Here is a 19779-nt window from a genome sequence, read left to right as displayed (position 1 = left end):
AAAATTTGAACCCTTTCAGTTTTAATTTTTTCTTTTCATCTTTTTAATTTTTGTTGTTTATATTCTTCAGAAATAGAGTTTTTTTTTCTAATTAATCTCAGCCGAAAAAACAATTTCGAAACATTTATGTTAATAGCTATCGCAAAGCCTCTAGTTTCGCTTTTACTTTTCCGTAAATCTTTTCGAGAGTATGATCGACACAAACAAAATGAGATTTGTGTATCAAGTGAGTGATGTAGATGTGCTGGGTGCCGTTTGCTAACTGAACCTGTCAGCGGTTTTGTACTCTGTTATAAACTCTCTATATGTAGGATAAATAAGCCAAAAATTGCTCCTAAAATTCTTTACTGTGTTTGATGCGTTTAGAAACTATAGTTTTGTGAATAAACAATGGCGGATCACAATCACAGCCACCGACACAGTATTTCTCGTAGCCAAGGTAAATAAATGCTGTTATGAATAAGAAGTTTGGCAGTTTGCATGTCACCTAATAAATACACTACATGTTACAGAGAAAGATCATAAAACTTAGCCGTATTTTTTTTTTATAAGTAAATACGTTTACCTTTTGTAAAATAGGCAACAAATAATATAGCTGAGAATAATTGATATGGTATTTTAAACTGTAGTACTTTTTTTTAAAATTATTACGTGTCTCTAATTATAAACCTATGAGAGGAGTCAATCGAATTAATTTTGTGTTTTGTTTTTCAAAACGTAAGTTGTATTATCATCGAAAATAAATTTTATTTGATGATATATTTAAAGAAATTCGGTAGTTCGTTGTTAAGAATATGTAAAGTATATTGTTTTTTAGTTCTTCATCCTTTGAACCATTCACCTAAATCTAACCATTCATGCTAAATATTAAATATGTACTACTTAAATATTTATTATAAATTATATATAATTGAAACTGTGTTGACTTTACTTTTGACTTAACGTGTAACACAGTGTCAGTTCATAAATTTGTTTCGAACTAGTGTATTGAAATTACCGTTATAACAGGAGTGATGGTATTGAAGTGCTGTGCTACCTTCATAGTCATTTTTATTAAACCTCATAATGTCAAATCATATTGCATACATGTTGATTTAATGTAATAATGTTTCACTTATATTTTTATGATGTGTAATGGATTTTATCTTTTGTGTATGTTAAACATATTTGTCTAAATATACATGTTAAATTTGATAACTGAAATTGAGAAAAAGTGGCAGATCTGTGTATTTACGAACACATTGCGTATATTTATGTAACTAATATTGATTAATCTTCGATATTCAGTAGACGGTCACTGGTTGATGAGTTTCTGATTTGGCAATGGTTTCTTTACCCTAATGTGAAATAAACATAGAAATTTTTGTCGAATCGTAAATTAAATTCCTACTCTTCATTGTGTACCTACATAATTAATTTAGAATTCTTATATTGCAATTTTGTTGCTATATTACTCAAATATATTTAAAAATTATGAAATGTGAGAAAAATTAATTGAAAGTCGGTTGTATATTTTTTAAAGTTTAAGTTGTCTTTCAATAATTTGGGTCTTAAAGCTTCTCTCCTGGTTATTTGTGTTTTCTTCTGTTATAATCATAGACGTTTGTAACATTTGGCCAAACAAAGGAGGGGGGAGAAGGTCTAATACAAAATTTGTTTATTTCTGAAGAGGGATGTATTTCGGTTCCAAAATTATTCTGTTATTAAGAGATTGGAAAAAGATCATACGTAACATTTAAATGAATGAATTAAAAATATTTTTTAATTGTTAGTAAATGTACAGTGAGAATTTTCTCTTTGAAATGTTCTGTTATTTGTTTCTAAAATAATACTTATGACTTTTTGTTACATAATGTTTTATTTTCATATGTCCAGATACTATTCTTTGACTTGTTATTTTGTGAATTGGCAATTTTAGCTTCAAAAATCGCCGCTACACAAAGACAAAATAACAAGTCAAAGAATTGCACAAACTTGGTATGCAAGTACACATTGACCTATTTTCATTTAAACATCATAAAAAACATCACAGAATTGCACAAACTAGGCATTGTTCACTCCATTGACTTCCATATACATGTTGACCTATTTTCATTAAAAAAAAACATCGTAGAATTGCACAAACTTGGCATTGCGCATTCCTTGACTTGCCGATAAATGAAACTGCTATAATACAAGGGGTATCCTTCAGTCTACTCTAACCAATATCTTTTATAGAGAAAAGTATTTATGATATTGTGACAAATCTTGCTTCAAGAATTTTTTTTCTATAATCAGTAAAACCAGCATTAACATTAGACATAAACAATAATTGAATTATGTAACAATTATTTATAGCAGTCCTGAGGATATGGCAGTGACACTTCCCTCTCAAAATTTGTCAGAATACAAAAGTTTACTAGTAGTATTGTCGAAGTTATTCTTGTTTATACATTACTTCTTTTATTTTGTGCAAAGAAGTAAAATAGGCGGTTAGAATAGACTTTAATGTACCCCTTGTACTATGGCAAAGTTGTTGTTTCATTTAACACCAAGTTGTTGTTTCATATAACACCAACTTGTTGTTTCATTTATGGTAGCCTGAGTAGTTGAATGTTATGGAAACCCTATTGTGACGTAATCGGGTGCATTATTCTAGGAAATTTTAAATCATGGGATGTTTAAGTGCTTTTGTGGTGTTTGTTGGTTTTATTGTTTAGACGGTAGAATGACTGAATGTAGTAAGATTAATTTGAAGTTTCTGTACAATTTGGAATGAAAGAGAAAAAGAGCGTTAATTTACTGGTGTGTAAATAAAGGTTTATTTAGTAGCCATTTTGTGTCCTGTATGTAGGAAGGATATGCGTCTAGCCGAACGTAAAAAACCGTTTAGATGGATTTGAATTGTTTTGTAGGAAGAAAGGTTCAGATGTGGTGACGCCGATATACGGATTATAGTTCAGATAAGTTTAGGAAGTTTTTGGATGCTTTTAAGGAATTTTGTGTGCCACAGAATAAAGACAAAGGAACTTATAATAAATAGGGTAAGTGGATATTTGCTTTTTGTAGTGCTTAAATGTATAACATGTTTTTCCTTTTTTATGGTATTTTATTGTTTGGTTTAAAATGTAGTTTGTTGAGATTATGTATTTTTTGTTTGCCTGTATTGTAGAATTGGGTGCTCCTTTGACTTTTTAAGTGAAAATATATTGATGTGTACATGGACAAAGTGAAGGAAGTGCACAATGCAAGTTTGTGCAATTCTTTAATTTTTTTTTAAGTGAAAGTAGGTCGACGTGTACATGGATAAAGTCAAGCGAGTGCGCAATGGCATTTTTTTTTAAAATGAAAATAGGTTGATGTGTACATGGATACTGAGTTTGTGTAATTCTTTGTTGTGTTATTTTGGCTTTGTGTAGCGGCAAATTTTGCTGCCATTATGCAAGCCAAAATAATAAGTCAAACAATTGCATAAACTCAGTATCCATGTACCACTAAAAATCGCCAAGTTTCGCCAAGGGTTACCCTAAAATATACTTTTACCAAAAAGGATATTCTTTGCTTTGCTGTGTGCATTTGACATAATCCTTAAAATGAGACAGACTTAAAGCCAAATTATATGAAACCTTCTTTTCTCTGCTTTATCCATCAGTTTTTTGGCATGTGATGTGGACAACATATTAATCAATTTCATTATTACACTCTCATAAATTTCAGTTCACTATTAACTCCAAGTTTAATAGTTAATTAATTAATATAGCATCATGTTAATGCCATCACATGTGATCTCAATCAGAGGTACAATTCAAACGTGAAATGCCTGTTATTATATTCAATGCTTAGGAATAATAATTCAGTTATAAAATATGTCAAATCATATTTTCAAGGTATGTGCCATTTGTGTTTTTTTTTTTACATATTCTTTCTTTATTGTTTTCAGTATTAAACTTGAGGTGGTGAAGTTTTAATCAGTTGTGTCTGATGGTTGGTATATGAAATTCACAAGTGCGCAACACTGTAATTAAAAATATAATTAAAAGTCTGGAAGGCTTTGATCATGCATTCTTCATAAAACATTTACCTAAAATGCTAATCATATTTTAAATGAGTTATTCTGCACCATGTTTCATTTATTTTTTTAGCAATAATTACTAAAGTAGCAATAGTATAGCTATATGAGGTTGGTAAACTTTGACTGTTGTAATAAAAAAGTATAAAATAAAAATTAAGACAATGGTGGAATTCAGCTAGTTGGCCTTTTATTAACAAAATTATTTTGTAACATGTTTAATTTGTTAATAGGTTTTTAAAATTGAATTGTAATATTTATTTTGGCATCACTACATAGTAGTTCATTTTATTGCTTATTCATGAAGTGAAACTATGAAAATGTTTTAATATGGAGTGGAGGAGGAGTTTGTGAGTTTGTTTGCAAAAGTGAATTTGGTCTGTGGATATGTGGCAAGATCTAGGTCAGCATTTTTCAAACTCTTTTCATGCGGGAACCACTTTTATGAATTAGAAGCTTTTATAAGCTGCATTACTCTTGTTAAATTCAAAAGTAATTTTTTTGCACATATTAGGGCATTTAAAAAAAACATTTAATTAAAGTTTCATGTAATTTTTATTACGTTAATAGGAGAAAATCTGGTACTCTCTGATTATCACCCAACCTTCCCAGAAAGTTGCCAAGTGTTGGAGATTAATTTTTCTTAACCTAAGATATGAAAGACAACAGGCCATTTGCAGAAAGGGTAGCACACTAAAAATTACATAAAACAACAACCAGTTAGCAAAATTAAAAATCCAAAAAACATCCATGATAAAACACTTACCATATATACCCACGTATAAGTCGATACTGCATATAAGTCGACCCCCCCCCACTTCGACATAAAAAATTTGTAGAAAATAAGAAACCCGCATATAAGTCGACCCCCCACTTCCGAAATCGATCGAGAAACATTGAAAAAAATTTTTTTAAGTACTACATTTATTCAAAATCATCTGAGAAAAAAATGTAAATATACGATAAAAAATACCTTGGTAAATAAACAAAATCAAAATCCTTCAACGTCCGATTCATGGTCAGATTCGCCAAACATTTCATAGAACTCTTCTGTCGTCATTGGCTCGTCATCATACATATTTTCAGTCTCGAACTCTGTATTGTTACAATCACTACTAGAGCCTTCATCGTCATTTTCACTTTCAAAAACAACATCATCTTCCGTGCCGTCTAGTTTGTGGCTAATACAACATTTTTTAAATGATTTTATAATCATTTCAGAGGGACTCTGTGATTAGTTCGTTACATAATTTAAGTCATGAAATTACTTCAAGTAAGTGACTTATCTGATAAGTCGTCCAATTTGAGTGCGGGAAGAAAACAACTGCATTATATAAAGAAATTTTTGAACTTCCGATTCTTTTAATTTTTTATGGCCCCGCATATAAGTCGACCCCCCCCACTTTGAAGTCTCTTTTTTGACCAAAATATCTCGACTTATATGCGGGTAAATACGGTACCCTCTTTTTTCTGTGTGTGTGCTATAGTCCCTATGTACACAGCAATTTGTTTTAACTTAAAAAAACACCAGGGATTTGTAGGAACTTGGCTTCATGCACCACTCATCACTGGACAATTGTTCTGTCCATGTACACCATGATCTGTTTTCACTTAAATAAAGTCAGAGAATTTGCCACTGCACCTGCTATTTTTTCCCCACGTGGCCTTAAAAAAAAAAAAAAAAAAAAAAAAAAAATCAAAATCTGAAAAAAACCTTTATTCATTAAATATCATGTTCTTCATACTTAAAATTCAATTCAACAGCAATATTGCAAAATAATTTTAAAATGAGATACCTTTAGATTTTCTGATACAGATTCTCTTGCACTGGAGATAAAAATGTTTTTTTCCCGTGCAGTATTGCCATTGCTCGCTTTGAAATCTTTGACTTTGTTAATCAAAAATTCATTGAAGTGTTACAAAATATGAAATAGATAAAAAAACAAATTTCAAATTTGGGCTTCCAGATGCCCATATTTGCTGGAAAATTACGTTATTCAAAATTTGATGGCCCTAGATACTGTTGTTTTATCACAATGCAAGAAACATCCATGCATTTATGCAGATTCTTCATTATTTAATTCCTTTAAATATCACACAGGGTGATAATTTTGGTGGCAAGTGAAACAGACATTTAAAGTTTTCGATGCAAAATGCGAGAACGAAATTTATAGCTCTTCTGAGTGAAAAGAAACAAAATAAATTGCACAAATTGCAGCATCAGCTCGTAAATTCATTTATCTACGAAGTACAGTTTGTGGAATGTGGAATTTGCATTCTGTATCACTTAACAAAGAATTTGAACATTGAGCAAAGAATACATTCTGAAGAAATGTAATGTTCCCTTTTTATCAACCAGCAAATTCCGCAACCGCATTACTATTTCTCACATACACAAAAAAAGGAACTTGAATGCAACAGATACTAATCAGAAAAATAATGGTCCAATTTGGAAAGCTTAAATCTGTACGTGCATATATCTAGGTTTCCACATAAATACCTTTTTGTGATGTACCTTGGTAGACTGACTTGGTGACGTAATTGGTAACTTATCTTGGTGATTTAGTGATGGTGATCTATCTGGTGATTTCTTCTCAAGGTTTGCAGATAATCAGAAAATGCTGAAAAGGTATTTACTAGGGAGTTTCAAACTCCAAGACGATAGGAGCCGCATGATAGATTTTATGAACATTCGAGAGCCGCAAGTCTTAATTTAAATTGTTTTAAAAATAATGAGCCAGGTTATGAATATAAAGAAAAATTTGAAGTAAATTAATGAATGTGTGATTAACATGATTACATACAAATATGAATAAATACATCTTATATTTACTGTTTTGTGTGTAGAAATCTCAAGTTCCAAGAAAATAAAAATTTGTAACTCTTGTGCTGGTCAAGTGAGTGTTTTGTCAAGGATAAATTAAATGATACATGTCAACGTACACTGCAGAGATACTGTTATTTGAGAAAGAAGATTAAAAAAAAAAAAAAAAAAAAGATATTAACCTTATGCTTTTGCTTAAAAAGTAATTTTATCTCCACACAATTAACATAAGGTCCAACATAGTGAGATTATTCGAATTTTTGAATCCTAAGCTAAAGCATTAAGTTTTTTTTCGCAAAATTTTTGAAGAACTACTTTTACTGATGCCCAGTGTAGAAGAAGTTACAAAAAAGGGGGAGGGGAATATGATTGCAAGGTATTTGAATAATCAGTATCTCTCATGGTGGCCCTTTCGCATGGTTTTTGATGTGGAGGCCTTTTGTAACATAACATAGCAGATGTCTGCACAATAGTTTAGTTCCTAAGATCTTGCCAAATAGGTGTATGGATCCACCATATTCTAACTGTTGGACTGTGTCAGATGTACATGATGATTGAAAATTAGGAAGACAAAAGATATCAACAGATTAAAAGAAATGTAATGCTGGCATTAGAGCCGGGACAACTGGTGCAGCTGCAGTGTGGCAGTACTAAAGGCTGAACAGTTTTAGATAAAGCGTGGAAGCAAAATGCCTCTAATCTAGTGCGAGGTAGAGAGAAAAAGGTTATCAAACAAGAAATCGAAAAATACGAGAAAATATCACAAGCTAACGAGACTTTACTAATATCAATATGACGATAATGGCAGAAAGTTTGGAAAAGAGAGACTTTTTGTTCTGTTGATCCCTCATTGCTTGATGCAATGTTATTGATATGAAAATTTGATGATTAAGGTGAAAGATCTCTATCTGGAATAACAGTATTTGATAAAATAGAAATTAAACATTTTGACTAAAATTTAAATTGTTGTCAAACCAGTGATTCTTTCCACGACTCCAAATATTTCGGCATATACAACCATTGATGAAATAAATTATGATCTCTGCCTAGGATTACCAATTAATAGGAATAGGAAATTGATTCTGAAGGAGTTCCGCAGAAGATTGATACAAGTCTTCTAACAAGTAAGAGGCTGAAGGTTCACTCCACCAAAAATAAAATCCTTGTAAAATTCTTCCACAGATTAAAAGAGCTCTATATGGATGGCAAGGCAAAATAGATTTCTTCAGCAGTTACTTATGCCATTCAAGGACTTAATAAAAGTAATACACTACAACGAATAGCAAACCTTCCAGCTGGATCATAACTATTGGGAACAATGGGATCACACAGGAATGTAAGCAGATACTGAAGTAAAATTATCTTGAGAAAATAAATATTAGGGAGAATAAGTAAAAAATATTAGCATTGTGTTTTAGATTAACATTGCATTAGTGTATTCCGATGACCATTAACCTGTTCAAAAAGTAACATAATAGTAATTACCAGAAATGGAATTATTTGTAATTTTTTTATGTATTTGTTGCTTAGAAGATAAGCCAGCAGTGGATAGTTCGAAATCTATCAAATTTTTACATACATAATATTAGAAATTAAATTAGCGATTAATAAAGAAATGTAACACTGTAGGATTTCTATTTCAAAATCCATTTGTATTAAAAAATTAAACTATATTTATTCAAAACAAGTCACATTTCAGATGGCAAAGGATCGCAAGTAGCTCCCAATCCACAGTTTGGCCATGTCTGGTATATACACTGAAGAGTCAAAACATGACTAGCTACTCAACAACACTGTGCATAGCCTTTGGCCTGGAAAACAACTGCAACTCGCCTTAGCATAGATACCACAAGTTCTTTGTAGATGGCTGGGGCCAGGTTATGCAAAGTTGAGATATTCCGACATGGTTTTTGAGCTCTGAGCTGCTGCATGACATTCCAAATCTGCTCTATTGGGTTACAATCTGGCAAGTTAGGTAGCCAGGACATTCACTGGAATTTATCCTTATGCTCCTCGAACCACTGTAACACAGTTCGAGCCTTGTGACATGAGGCGTTGCCCTGCTGGAAGATTCCATTTCAAGTTTGGAAGACACTTGCAGTGTGAGGGTGCAGCTGATCCACAGTTATGTTCAGATAGTCCGCAGCTTTCAGGGTCTGTTCTACCATATCTAAGGGTCCCAGAGCCACCCATGAGAACTTCCTTCAAAGCATAATACCACCACTACCAGTCTGTGGTATGACCTGCTATATGGAAAGGGGGAGAGCGAGCAATTGTTTCCCTGGAAAGGCAGTGTATCCTGCTATGACCATTGAAGTGGTGAATGAGAAATCATGACTCATCCAACCAGGCATTTGTCTTTCACTTATCCATTGTCCAATCTCGAAGTTCCGGGCCCACTATAAGCATAGTTGATAATGACGCTTGGTCATCAGAGGACAATGAGTGGGACGTCTGCTGCGCAGTCCCAATATTCAACAGTGTCCACTGAACTGTTTGTTCTGGAACACTTGCACTTGGATCTGCATTATATTAGGCTGTTAGCTGAGCGGTTGTCCCGTGCTGATTTTGCTGTACCAAGCGGGACAGTCTCTGATGTCCTTTTTCTTTGATCACACATGGACTTCCAACACCTTGGCATCTACTGTGGGTTTAACCATTATTTATTCATTTTCCATAAATACCAACAATGGTAAATCATGAAAGACCTACCACTTGTGCAATTTTGGGGATACTCGTTCCGAGTCTTCGGACCATTACAATATGTCCTCTATCAAATTAACTTAGATCAGTGGCCTTTCCCATCACTTGGAAAAGTAAGTGCATGAATGATTCCTTACCTTTTCCAGTAGCACCTAAATACCATTCCCACTTAATCGTGTGCCCTCGATGTAATCCAAACGAGTTCATTGAAAAATGTGGGGATGGGCATAATGACATGGCTTCATGAGTGTATAATTTTTTAATAATTTAAGCCTATTAGAGTTTGGATAATCCTTATTGTAGAGTGAGTAGTTCATAGGTAACTGGTAATAAATTAAAAAATATATCAGTCTTGGGAGAAAAAGTGGCAACCAATTACAAATCCAAACTCTGATATTTTTAGTTTTAGTTTAATATGAATTTAATTTTAATTAAAAAAATTGTGGGAGATATGAAGACCACAAGGCCAGTTTTTGAGGACCATTTGTAGTCTGCAGGCCGTAGTGTGAAAAACATTGATGTAAATGGTTCTATCAAAGATCTATTGTCTAGCTATAACCCTTCACAATGGCAAAGCCTCTTTTTATTCCCGTGTATGAAGTAAAACAAGTATTGTAATTGTGCATATTTCAATGAAATTGTGCACTGTGAGGGGGGGGGGAATACTTGGGACATTTCTATATCTCCTGTTCTACTGGGCCGAGTGACGAAATTGAAACTGTGTTTTTCATGTCTCGAAAGCACGATTTAGGATATATATTAGATTTATATATAGCATTATTCTAACATAGGTATTTTGACACAAATTTGGGTTTTTTTCAGAAATAATATGTAATTTTTTTGCATATTTCAATTCTACGACTCAAATTATGCCTAAATATTAAATTTTGTAAAATTTGGTGGGAAATTTACGGAGAAATTTAGATATTTATCTTGGCGCAAACAGAAAAGATAGTGCCAAGATAATAGAATAGTTCACTTGGCAAACTTTTTAATACACGACAACCTATTTTCCTTTCCCTTTTTACATTGTGCATGAGCGGATAAAAAGCTGCAACATTCTTCCTTTCAAATAATGCTCTTTATATTACATTTTTAATTATAATTGTATTATTATAATTATAATTAAAAATATATTATAAAGAACATTATATTATTTAAGCTACCCAGACGGTATAGTGGTTAGGGAAGCCTTACTGTGATACCAAAGGGCCTGGGTTCGAATCTCGGAAAAGGCCTGTCCCTTCATTGGAGGCGATGGTGGCCCACGTATTAGGTGCCTCCATAATAAAGAGACCGCCACATCTGGCATTGTATAGATTAATGGACTGTGTTACATTGTAACTGTTCACAATCTGCCATTGGAAAAAAAAAATATAATTGTTATTATTTTAAATATTTTTTTTTCCTTTTTCGAATTTTATTTTATTTATTTTATTTAATTTAATTTTATTTATTTTTATTTTGTTTAAGTTGCATGGTTTCTTTCAAATAACTGTTTTAAAAATTTCTATTTACTCATTCAAACTGCTTAGTTTAAATAAAAGGTGCATCGTTTATTTTTTTTTTTTCAAATAGTTTTCTTCACTGTATTTTTCAGTCATAGTTATTATTTTAAGTAATTTTTAAATTTGTAGACTTTTATTTTAATTGTTTGTGTTGCATTGTCTCTTCATATAATTATTTTAAAATTTTCTATTTATTCATTCAAACTGCACATTTTAAATTTATTTATTAATATAAATTTTTGAGAATTTGATTTTATTTATTTCAATTGCATTACTTTCAGAAGAATACTCTGTGACCCATACTGTGATGCATCTGAAAAGTGCATATATTAAAAGAGAAAGTACAGTAAAGCACAGTTAACACGCCTTTCAATGTTCGTTCAGAAAAGATATAAATAAGAGATGTTTATCCAACATTTTAATTTAGAATGACTTGCATACATTGTTTTAAACAGTTTCATCATTGTGCCCATTGCTTTACACAATTTTATTATCCTACATTTAATTTCTTAAAATGTTATTCATATTTTGGTCAAATATTTTATTTTTGAAATCGCAAGAATCAAATATCATAAAATCAGAAAATTTTTAATTAAAAAAAATACTAAATTTTATGCAAAAAAATTTTTTTTCTTTTTAATAGCTTGTTCTTTTTCTTCAGGCATTCTGCAAGTTTATTAAAAAAAACATTCAACTTTTCAAAACATCTTGGTATTTCTGGCATTAATTTTAAATAAAGTTATCGCCTTCCATTTCAAAAGGGCCCACAAACGGCCAAGCGGTAAAGTCGTTGAACACTGGTAGTTTGCTCCGGGGCTCGAATCTCAGCAAACAGGTTGCAGGGGTTGGAGGGGTGTTTTTGTGGTTTTTCTCATGTGTAACATGTATACGAGCTGGTTTCCCTTAGAAAGTTCTTCACGAGGACATCTTTCCTTTTAGGCAGATAGCCCTGCTTTGTCGTAACTGAACAATTCAGTTCAATCCATTTCATCAGTACAGTACAAAGTCTTTAATCCCGACTCGTCGGGACTTCGGCGATTCCGGATTAGGGGGTTTTCCGGATTATAGATCATCAATTTAAATCTGCTAAGGTGGCATGCAGAAGTTATAAAATTAAAAATATGAAGCCGTAATGTATGAAATAAAGAGCTATTATGATCTAAAGAGTATCAAAATTTACAAAAAAAAAAAGCTTAATATTTATTTTACTTTATTAAACATTTCTTACAACGCGCGCATGCGTAAAGCACACATTACGCATAGTCGAAATTAGAAAATTGCAACCAGAAAACTATTTGATGTGTATTTGTGATATTTATAGTGACGAGGAATTTGATTTAAATCATATCAAAGACGGAGTACATCGAGATGAAATACTACATTTAGTAAGGAATTATAAGCCGAATAAAATAAAAACATCTGCTCTGAAGATTAGGACAGTGCTGACAGATCAACTTCCAGATCATTGCGCGCCACGGCGTTAAAGATAAACAAAGTTTAGATAAACAAACGTTAAAGTTTAGATAAACAGCCGCGATCCCCCCCCCCCCATCCCCCAGCAGTGTGAAACTGATAAACAGATTTCGGAATGGTTAGAGAAACAAAAGATATGCCTTTATCCATTTTTTGCAGCATTTAAAATAATTCCACTTTTTGTTTGATGGACATTGAAACATGCTTTCACTTTGTAGATCCTTTGGCAGCTCCAGAATCCTAAACTCTTTTTGACATAAGCGAAAGTCATACCTGCCAACTTTTACGAATTTTTCATAATTTTTACGAAAATGCGTTTGTCTTTACGATTTTACAATCGTAATCCATTTTTTACGATTTTTTTTCCTTTTTCAAGTGTTTTTAGTGATTTTTGTCGAAATTTTAGAATTTTTCGCCAATTCAGCGATTTTTGCAATTGCATCGTGTTTTATCGCCAACTACCGACTACTTCAAATCCAGTAACCTGCGGTTTCTCCCAACTCGCCGCTTAAACAGCTAATCCAATGCGCTGAACTTGTTTCTTCTCCCACACTTTTCTTTGTGGGCGCCAAAATCTCCCCTGCTTATCCAAATTCTTAATGATCTTTTGAAAGAACTTTATACTAAGTTTGTAAAACCGTCCGTTGTGAAAAACAATGTGTTGATTCGTGTTGCCTATAATAGTTTGGCAAATCAAAAGGATGACAATGATCTTATAATTGGAAATCAAACCAGGGAACTTGTAAATTCTTTGAAAGATCATGAGAAAAAAGAATTTTTTCAATGTGTTAGAAAGTACTCAGCCTGTGATTACATTGTAAGGAAGTTTCCTTTGCAAAATGAAGTTCTTTTAAATGCTGAAGTGGCAAATTTGAAACAAATTGGAAATTCATCTTTTGAAAAGATTCGTTTTTTTATTGATAAATTTCCATTTTTGTTAACAATTAAAGAAAATGAATGCCATAATGATGCTTTAGATGAACTACAGAACCCATTTTCTGCTGCACAGTTTGAAGACTTTGCCAGTTCTAGAGAAGATAGACTTGATGTCCTCGTTGGTACCATAAAAAGAATAAAAAGAGCTGATGGAACACAAAATATGATAAACTAGCAAGAGTTTTATGTGCTATTCTCGTAATTCCACACAGTAATGCTGAGTGCGAGAGAGTCTTCAGTGATGTGAAGAAAAACAAAACTATGTTTCGTTCTTCAATTTCACCAAAAACTCTAGAAAACATTTTAATTGCTAAATGTTATGAGGAAACTAATTGTTATGACAAGAAATTTTCCAAAGAATTTTTGGCTAAAGCCAAAAAATGCACTCTAAATTCATTGCAATAATTTTTTTGTGTAACATAAAGTTCTTGTTTTATGTTTCCTAATAAATTTTTTAGTTACTACTTAATTGAGATTTACTAATGTAAGTACAATTTTCTTTTTTCTATTTGTATAAATTGTTATTTTTTTAATATCAAACCATGATATTAATTCTTCGTGTTCTTCTGAATTTTGGAGAAATCTTCTGAATTTTGGAGAAATCTGAATTTGTGGGAGAAATCTTCTGAATTTTTATCTTTAGAGGTTGGCAGGTATGGAAAGTTCAAGCTTACTTTTTATAAAATTGCTCTAACAGTCTGCAAAAAATAATAATCTGGATCCAATTAAAAGATTAAGGAACAACGCGATTTGCAACATTAACTGAAATATATAATTAGATAATTTTAGCCTAGCTTATACCGTCTGTTATACATTAAACGCGCATGCGTAAAGGTGTTATGTGCATGCGTAAATGCATTATGTGTTTACACATGCGCAGAAAGTTTGTAGCTTTGAGGTCCGGATTATAGATCATTCCAGATTAAAGACTTTGTACTGTATTTGGTCAGAGCCCTTTATCAGTCTTTAGTGACTATACTGCAAGTCAACCTAACTTGAGAACACTGAATATAGTAGAAAGTGTATGCGTCCGCTTATAGAATATAGTTCTACCATTTCGAGAAGTAATATTGTAAAAAATATGCTGTGAAATATGAATACTGTTGAATAAAGAGAATGGAAGGGGAAAAAATGTGTGAAATAATAGATTACATTCTATCCATCAATCATTCGATGACCAGCAGGAAGACATCCCCTTTTTTTGGCATTATTGGTGAAACTTCAAATTCCAGCAACCCCGACCTCACTCCACTCTTGAGGAGAAAAGCAATTAAAGCATTCATTCACTGACTGAGAGGAGGAAAAAACTATTGTTATGGTATCTGCTTCATCTTCTACATATGTGTATAATTTTCAAGCTCGTAGAGGTGGAAAACTACTGCACAGTTCCACTAAGATTATCGTAATGTATAGTTTTTGTCAGATTACAAGAGCATTTTCCTAATAAATCCGATAACGATAGACGTTTTATTTGTCAAAGCATAAAAACTTTGTCTTTTAAATACAAGCAAACAGTCGTTAATTAATATGGTAAATGCCTTAAAAGCAATAAACACACTTCTTTAAAATTAAAATTTTTTAAATACTTTTTTAGTTCTTATGAAAATTTGCACTTTGTTGTAACTAATATAAGACATTTTTAATGTTATATTTTAATTGATTGGTATAAACTTGGTATAAGAACATTTGTTTCTTGATTTTTATGTTTGTGTCACAATTTTAAAGTTTTAATATTTTTCTAATGCCTTAAAATTTTTAATGGTAAACTCTTTAGTAGTTAGACTGCAATCTGAAGATCTCAGTTTTCAGCCTTTTTATTTATTTTATTTTTTATTTTAAACAGTAATCAGAAAGATAGGATAAAACTTACTGTAAAAGGATGATTATCTGGGCCTGTCTTAGGGTACAATTAATACAGGATACAATTTTTATAATGTCTGCTATCTAATAGTTCAGAGTTTTTTAAACAATCACAAATTAAAATCAAATTAACGTCTTTAAAAAACAAAAATCAAAAATTTTCCCATCGTCCACTGCTTTGGAAGCAAAGAGCTGCATAAATTTTTAAAAATTAATAGAAAATAACTTACTACCTGATTTTCAAAATTTATATGTTCTATATCTAAGTGAACGGAAAAAAATTTGACCCAAACTGTAAAGAATGCATTGTTAGCTCTTCTGTTTCAAGTTTTAAGTAACGATTCGGGTTTTAAATGTCATCAAATTCGTATACGTCACATTTAGATAATAGCGAAAATTTTCATACAAATTAAGGTAAGGAATAACATGCCCTACATTTTACACTACAATGAACTATAAATTTCAATTGCAGCTTTATTGCATAAAAATATTGTTCTTTAAATACGCTGGATTTGGCAAGAAGTCGCCAAATGTGCAGCGCATTAAAGAAATTGAATCTCCGCAGGCAGTTTGCCATGTATGGATAACTTGAAGAACAGGGTGAAAAGCTGTGAAAAGGTCGTTCTAGCCTTGTATGTGTTCTCAGGTTAGCTTGTCGTGAAGTATAGATATTTTAAAGGCATGAGATAAAAGGAAAGACTGGTTTCATCAAGAGGGAAAATATCTTTAGATCATATCCATATACGTCACTGGATAAATTTCTGAATCTGCAAATAATTCGACTAAGAAATCATGGGATGTGCCATTAATGATATGATATGATGTTCTATCACATAATTTAAAGTTATACAACCATATAGTCGAAAACCAGTCATTCTTCACTTTAATCTGTAATGATATCGTTTTTGTCTTTTCCGTTAGCACTAACTCAATTGCTGCTATTTGCAGGCCCGGATCGAATAGATGCGGGGCCCGATTGGAATTGTTTTTGCAGGGCTCCTCTCCTCTTTACGGGGCCCCTTTCAAATATCTTATACAAACAAATTTTTCTTGGTTCAATATCTTCTGTAGAACATTATCTATTGTTTGCTCAGCAGAAAGTCTTTTTTGAAGCTCTGTACATTTAAGCATAGCTACCAAATGATTTTTAGATTTTTTATGTGTTCTCTTTCTCGTTTCAGTGGATTCGACATCTGATGATAAAATTATAGGTTAGGTATCCATTTTTAATTTTAAAAATAATTTTTTGTTAATAAAGATTATGTAATATAATTAGTATTTACCTTATTCAACAATTAGTAATTGTAGTTACAAAATACGATGCTAATAATTATAACGATTAGAAGAATAGCGAACTACAAATGCAAGAAACAATTGACATTTGATACTAGCTATGCATCCACAACTGGCTATACACCTACCACCAGCTGGTACGGTTGCGCAACTAGTTGCGCGTGCATATACCTGCATAGTAGTTAACACACGTAAAGTAGTTCACGTACGTAGTGCAAAATCTTTCTAATATAGGACTATACCAATTAAATTCAATACATTTGTCATGAACTTTTACGGTATCAGTTTTCTATATTATAAAGTATATATTATATAATAATAAACAATAAATAAATCTCACCCAGCAAAGCGAACTTAAAATAAATATATTTTTAATTGTTTGAATAATTCATATTTTATCCATTATTGTCAAAAGCAATTTGCTTTAAATTTCAAAATTTTTTTTGTTCATTTTGATGGTAACGCGGGGCCTGACTGGGCCAAATCGCTCCAATCGCCCTTTATCCGGCCCTGCCTATTTGCTGGTGTACACGTCCAAGTCTTTTCTCTTTGAACACCCAACTTCTTTGACGTAGTTTCCATTTTAAATTTTTGCTTTCCCCCCTCTAATTTCCTTCTTTCCCTCTACATTTGTTTTCAGTGTTGACACAAGAAAATTGAGATTTTTCGATTGTTACACTTCCATAAATTTTGCATCCTTGTGAAATTTTTAAAAATATCAGTTGCATCAAATGCATTTCAGCTGAAGACAGCTTTTCATTCTCTAGACATTTTAACTATAAATAAAGTTTAAACCAAAGTCCAAAATATTTGAATTAAAATATTTTTGTTAAATGAGAAAGAAATAAATCATTCCAGCAACACATATCCTGTACCACTGAGTGACCCAATTCTTATATCGAGTGCAAACAATCATATTATTTTGAATTATTAATAATCAAAATCATATTATTTAGACTTTTTAAGCCTAGTAATTTCCATATTAAGAAAGATGATTTTATATAATCTCAAACACGAGAGGAAATTACTACTTAAAACATTCTTTCTAAGAGGATTAATATAAAAAATTTATATTTATATATATATATTTTTCAAAGCTGGGACATGACCCAAACTGTCAACATTTGCTCAAAAACATTGTGAAAATAAACATTAAACAAACTTTCTCAGTTTTAGGCAATTCAATTTAAATGCAGCTAAAGTAAAGTAGCAGATGATAACACAGCGAAGGTAAAAATTTATTAAAAAAAAATTGGACAGTTCTACATCTCCCGTACTATCGGTTCGATTGACAAAATTCAAATTGCACTTCTCATGTCTTTAAAGCAGGACTTAGGGTATATATTAGATTTATATATACCATTGTATTAACCTAGGTATTTTGACACAAAATAAGACTTTTTCTGAAGTAACATTCAAATTTTTTTCCATATTCTACGACTTAAATTATCCTTAGATATTAAATTTTGTAAAATTTGGTGCGAAATTTTCGGAGAAATTCAAAAATTTATCTTGGCATAATTTTTTCAGTTTGTGCCAAGAATAATTTACTTGGTGCACTTCTTATTATATGGCAACCAGTTTTCCTTGACCTTCCATTATGCTGGAGCGAAAAAAAGCGCACCTCTTTCCTACATTTTACATTGTGCATGAACAGGAGAAATAGTTTTTTCGTTCTTAATTTCAAATAATTTTAGCCAAGTGTCTAAACCACATTTGATGTTTTATCGCTTTCAACAAATATGCCAAATTTCAAAACATGCCAATATATAATCACGTATATCTTTGGAAATTTTGAATAAAAAACTGTAATATTTTGCAGATATGCTTAGAAATACGTGTACTTTAAGGTGATGGTAAAAATTTTATAGATTGCAATTCAAAATTTTTTTCAAAAAATTTATAAAAGTTATTTAAAAATATAAATTTAAAAAGTAAATTATAAAAAATGGGTGAATTTTATTTAGAATGAACCTGAATTTCAAAATAGAAAAGGAAAAATCAAGTAAATTTAATACAAAAAGAGAGATTAATAAATATATACCAAACTCAATTAACATCGAGGAGCTAAAATTTTGAGAGCTAATTATTTAAAAACGAATCATGCGATTTTTACAAAACTTGGTAGTTTGGCATAATTGGAGTCATAGAATGGAAATATGGAGAAAAATTGGTATGTTATTCTAGAAAAAGTCCGATTTTGTGTCAAAATACCTATATTAGAACAATGCCATCAGGGGTGGCCAGAGTGCGGCTCGCGAGTCTGATATGGCTCTCGCAGGCAATTTGTGTGGCTCGTGCATATAAAATATATGTATGAAATATGGTAAACTAAAACTATTCAGTGTCCAAAAAGAAGTAATTAATTAGTTTAGACTCTTTTTACAAAGTTATCAGGGATTTCTTTCTATTTATAACCTCCTCCACTACTTCTATAATGACGTAAATATGAACTTATGGCTTTTAGAAAATCTAAATGCGGCTCATGAACATTCCTGAATTCAAACGTGCGGCTCTTACTAACATAAAGTTTGGTCAACCCTGCTATATTTAAATCTAATATATAACCTAAGTCGCGCTTTCGTGACATTAAAAATGTAAGTTTCATTTCGTCAATCGGGGCAGTAAAAAGGCAGATATAGAACTGTGCCCCCCTTTTTTTTGTGTAGTGTACATACCCACACCCTTACTAGGCTTAAAAGTCTGTACCTAGCCTTTATTTTTGTAATCGTTGGCCATAATCATATGTTTCCAATTACAGAAGTGTTTTAAATGATAAAAATATTCATGTTTTGGCAGAGTCAAATAAAAAAAAAATTAATTTTGTACAAATAGGGAAACTTACCTTTTAATACAGTATTATTTATATTTGGGAAAGTTTTACACTTGGTTATGAAAAAATAAGAATAGTTTGACTTCCGTACAACAAAATTGACCAGGATATTTAATTTCAAAATTTGTAATTTTTTGTGACACTTTCAACTTGCCTTGAAGATTTGTTAATTAAGTTAGAATAACTCAAGAAAATATGTGTAAATGAAGTGGAGCAAAAAATTATATAATTTAATGGGCTGTACAAGGAAGTCATGGTATCCACATCAGATTTAGTGGAAGTACTGTCAGATATTTACAGT

General features: G+C 31.6%; 1 protein-coding gene across 1 annotated transcript in view; it reads left to right on the top strand.

Annotated features, from left to right (window-relative positions):
* Positions 1–220: 220 nt before the first annotated feature.
* Positions 221–19779, top strand: part of Mkk4 (dual specificity mitogen-activated protein kinase kinase 4) — a 97691-nt gene continuing 78132 nt past the window's right edge. Inside the window, exon 1 of the mRNA XM_035364318.2 lies at positions 221–439. Within this exon, the coding sequence (XP_035220209.1) occupies positions 391–439 (49 nt within the window). The 5' untranslated portion in view covers positions 221–390. The remainder of the gene's footprint in view (positions 440–19779) is intronic.

The sequence above is a fragment of the Stegodyphus dumicola genome, chromosome 3 (genome assembly GCF_044657685.1).
Source record: "Stegodyphus dumicola isolate Sdum_Otavi_A_Nest chromosome 3, ASM4465768v1".
Taxonomy (NCBI): Eukaryota; Metazoa; Arthropoda; class Arachnida; order Araneae; family Eresidae; genus Stegodyphus; species Stegodyphus dumicola.
Note: the sequence above shows the minus strand (reverse complement) of the source record. Positions and strands in the feature narration are given on the sequence as shown.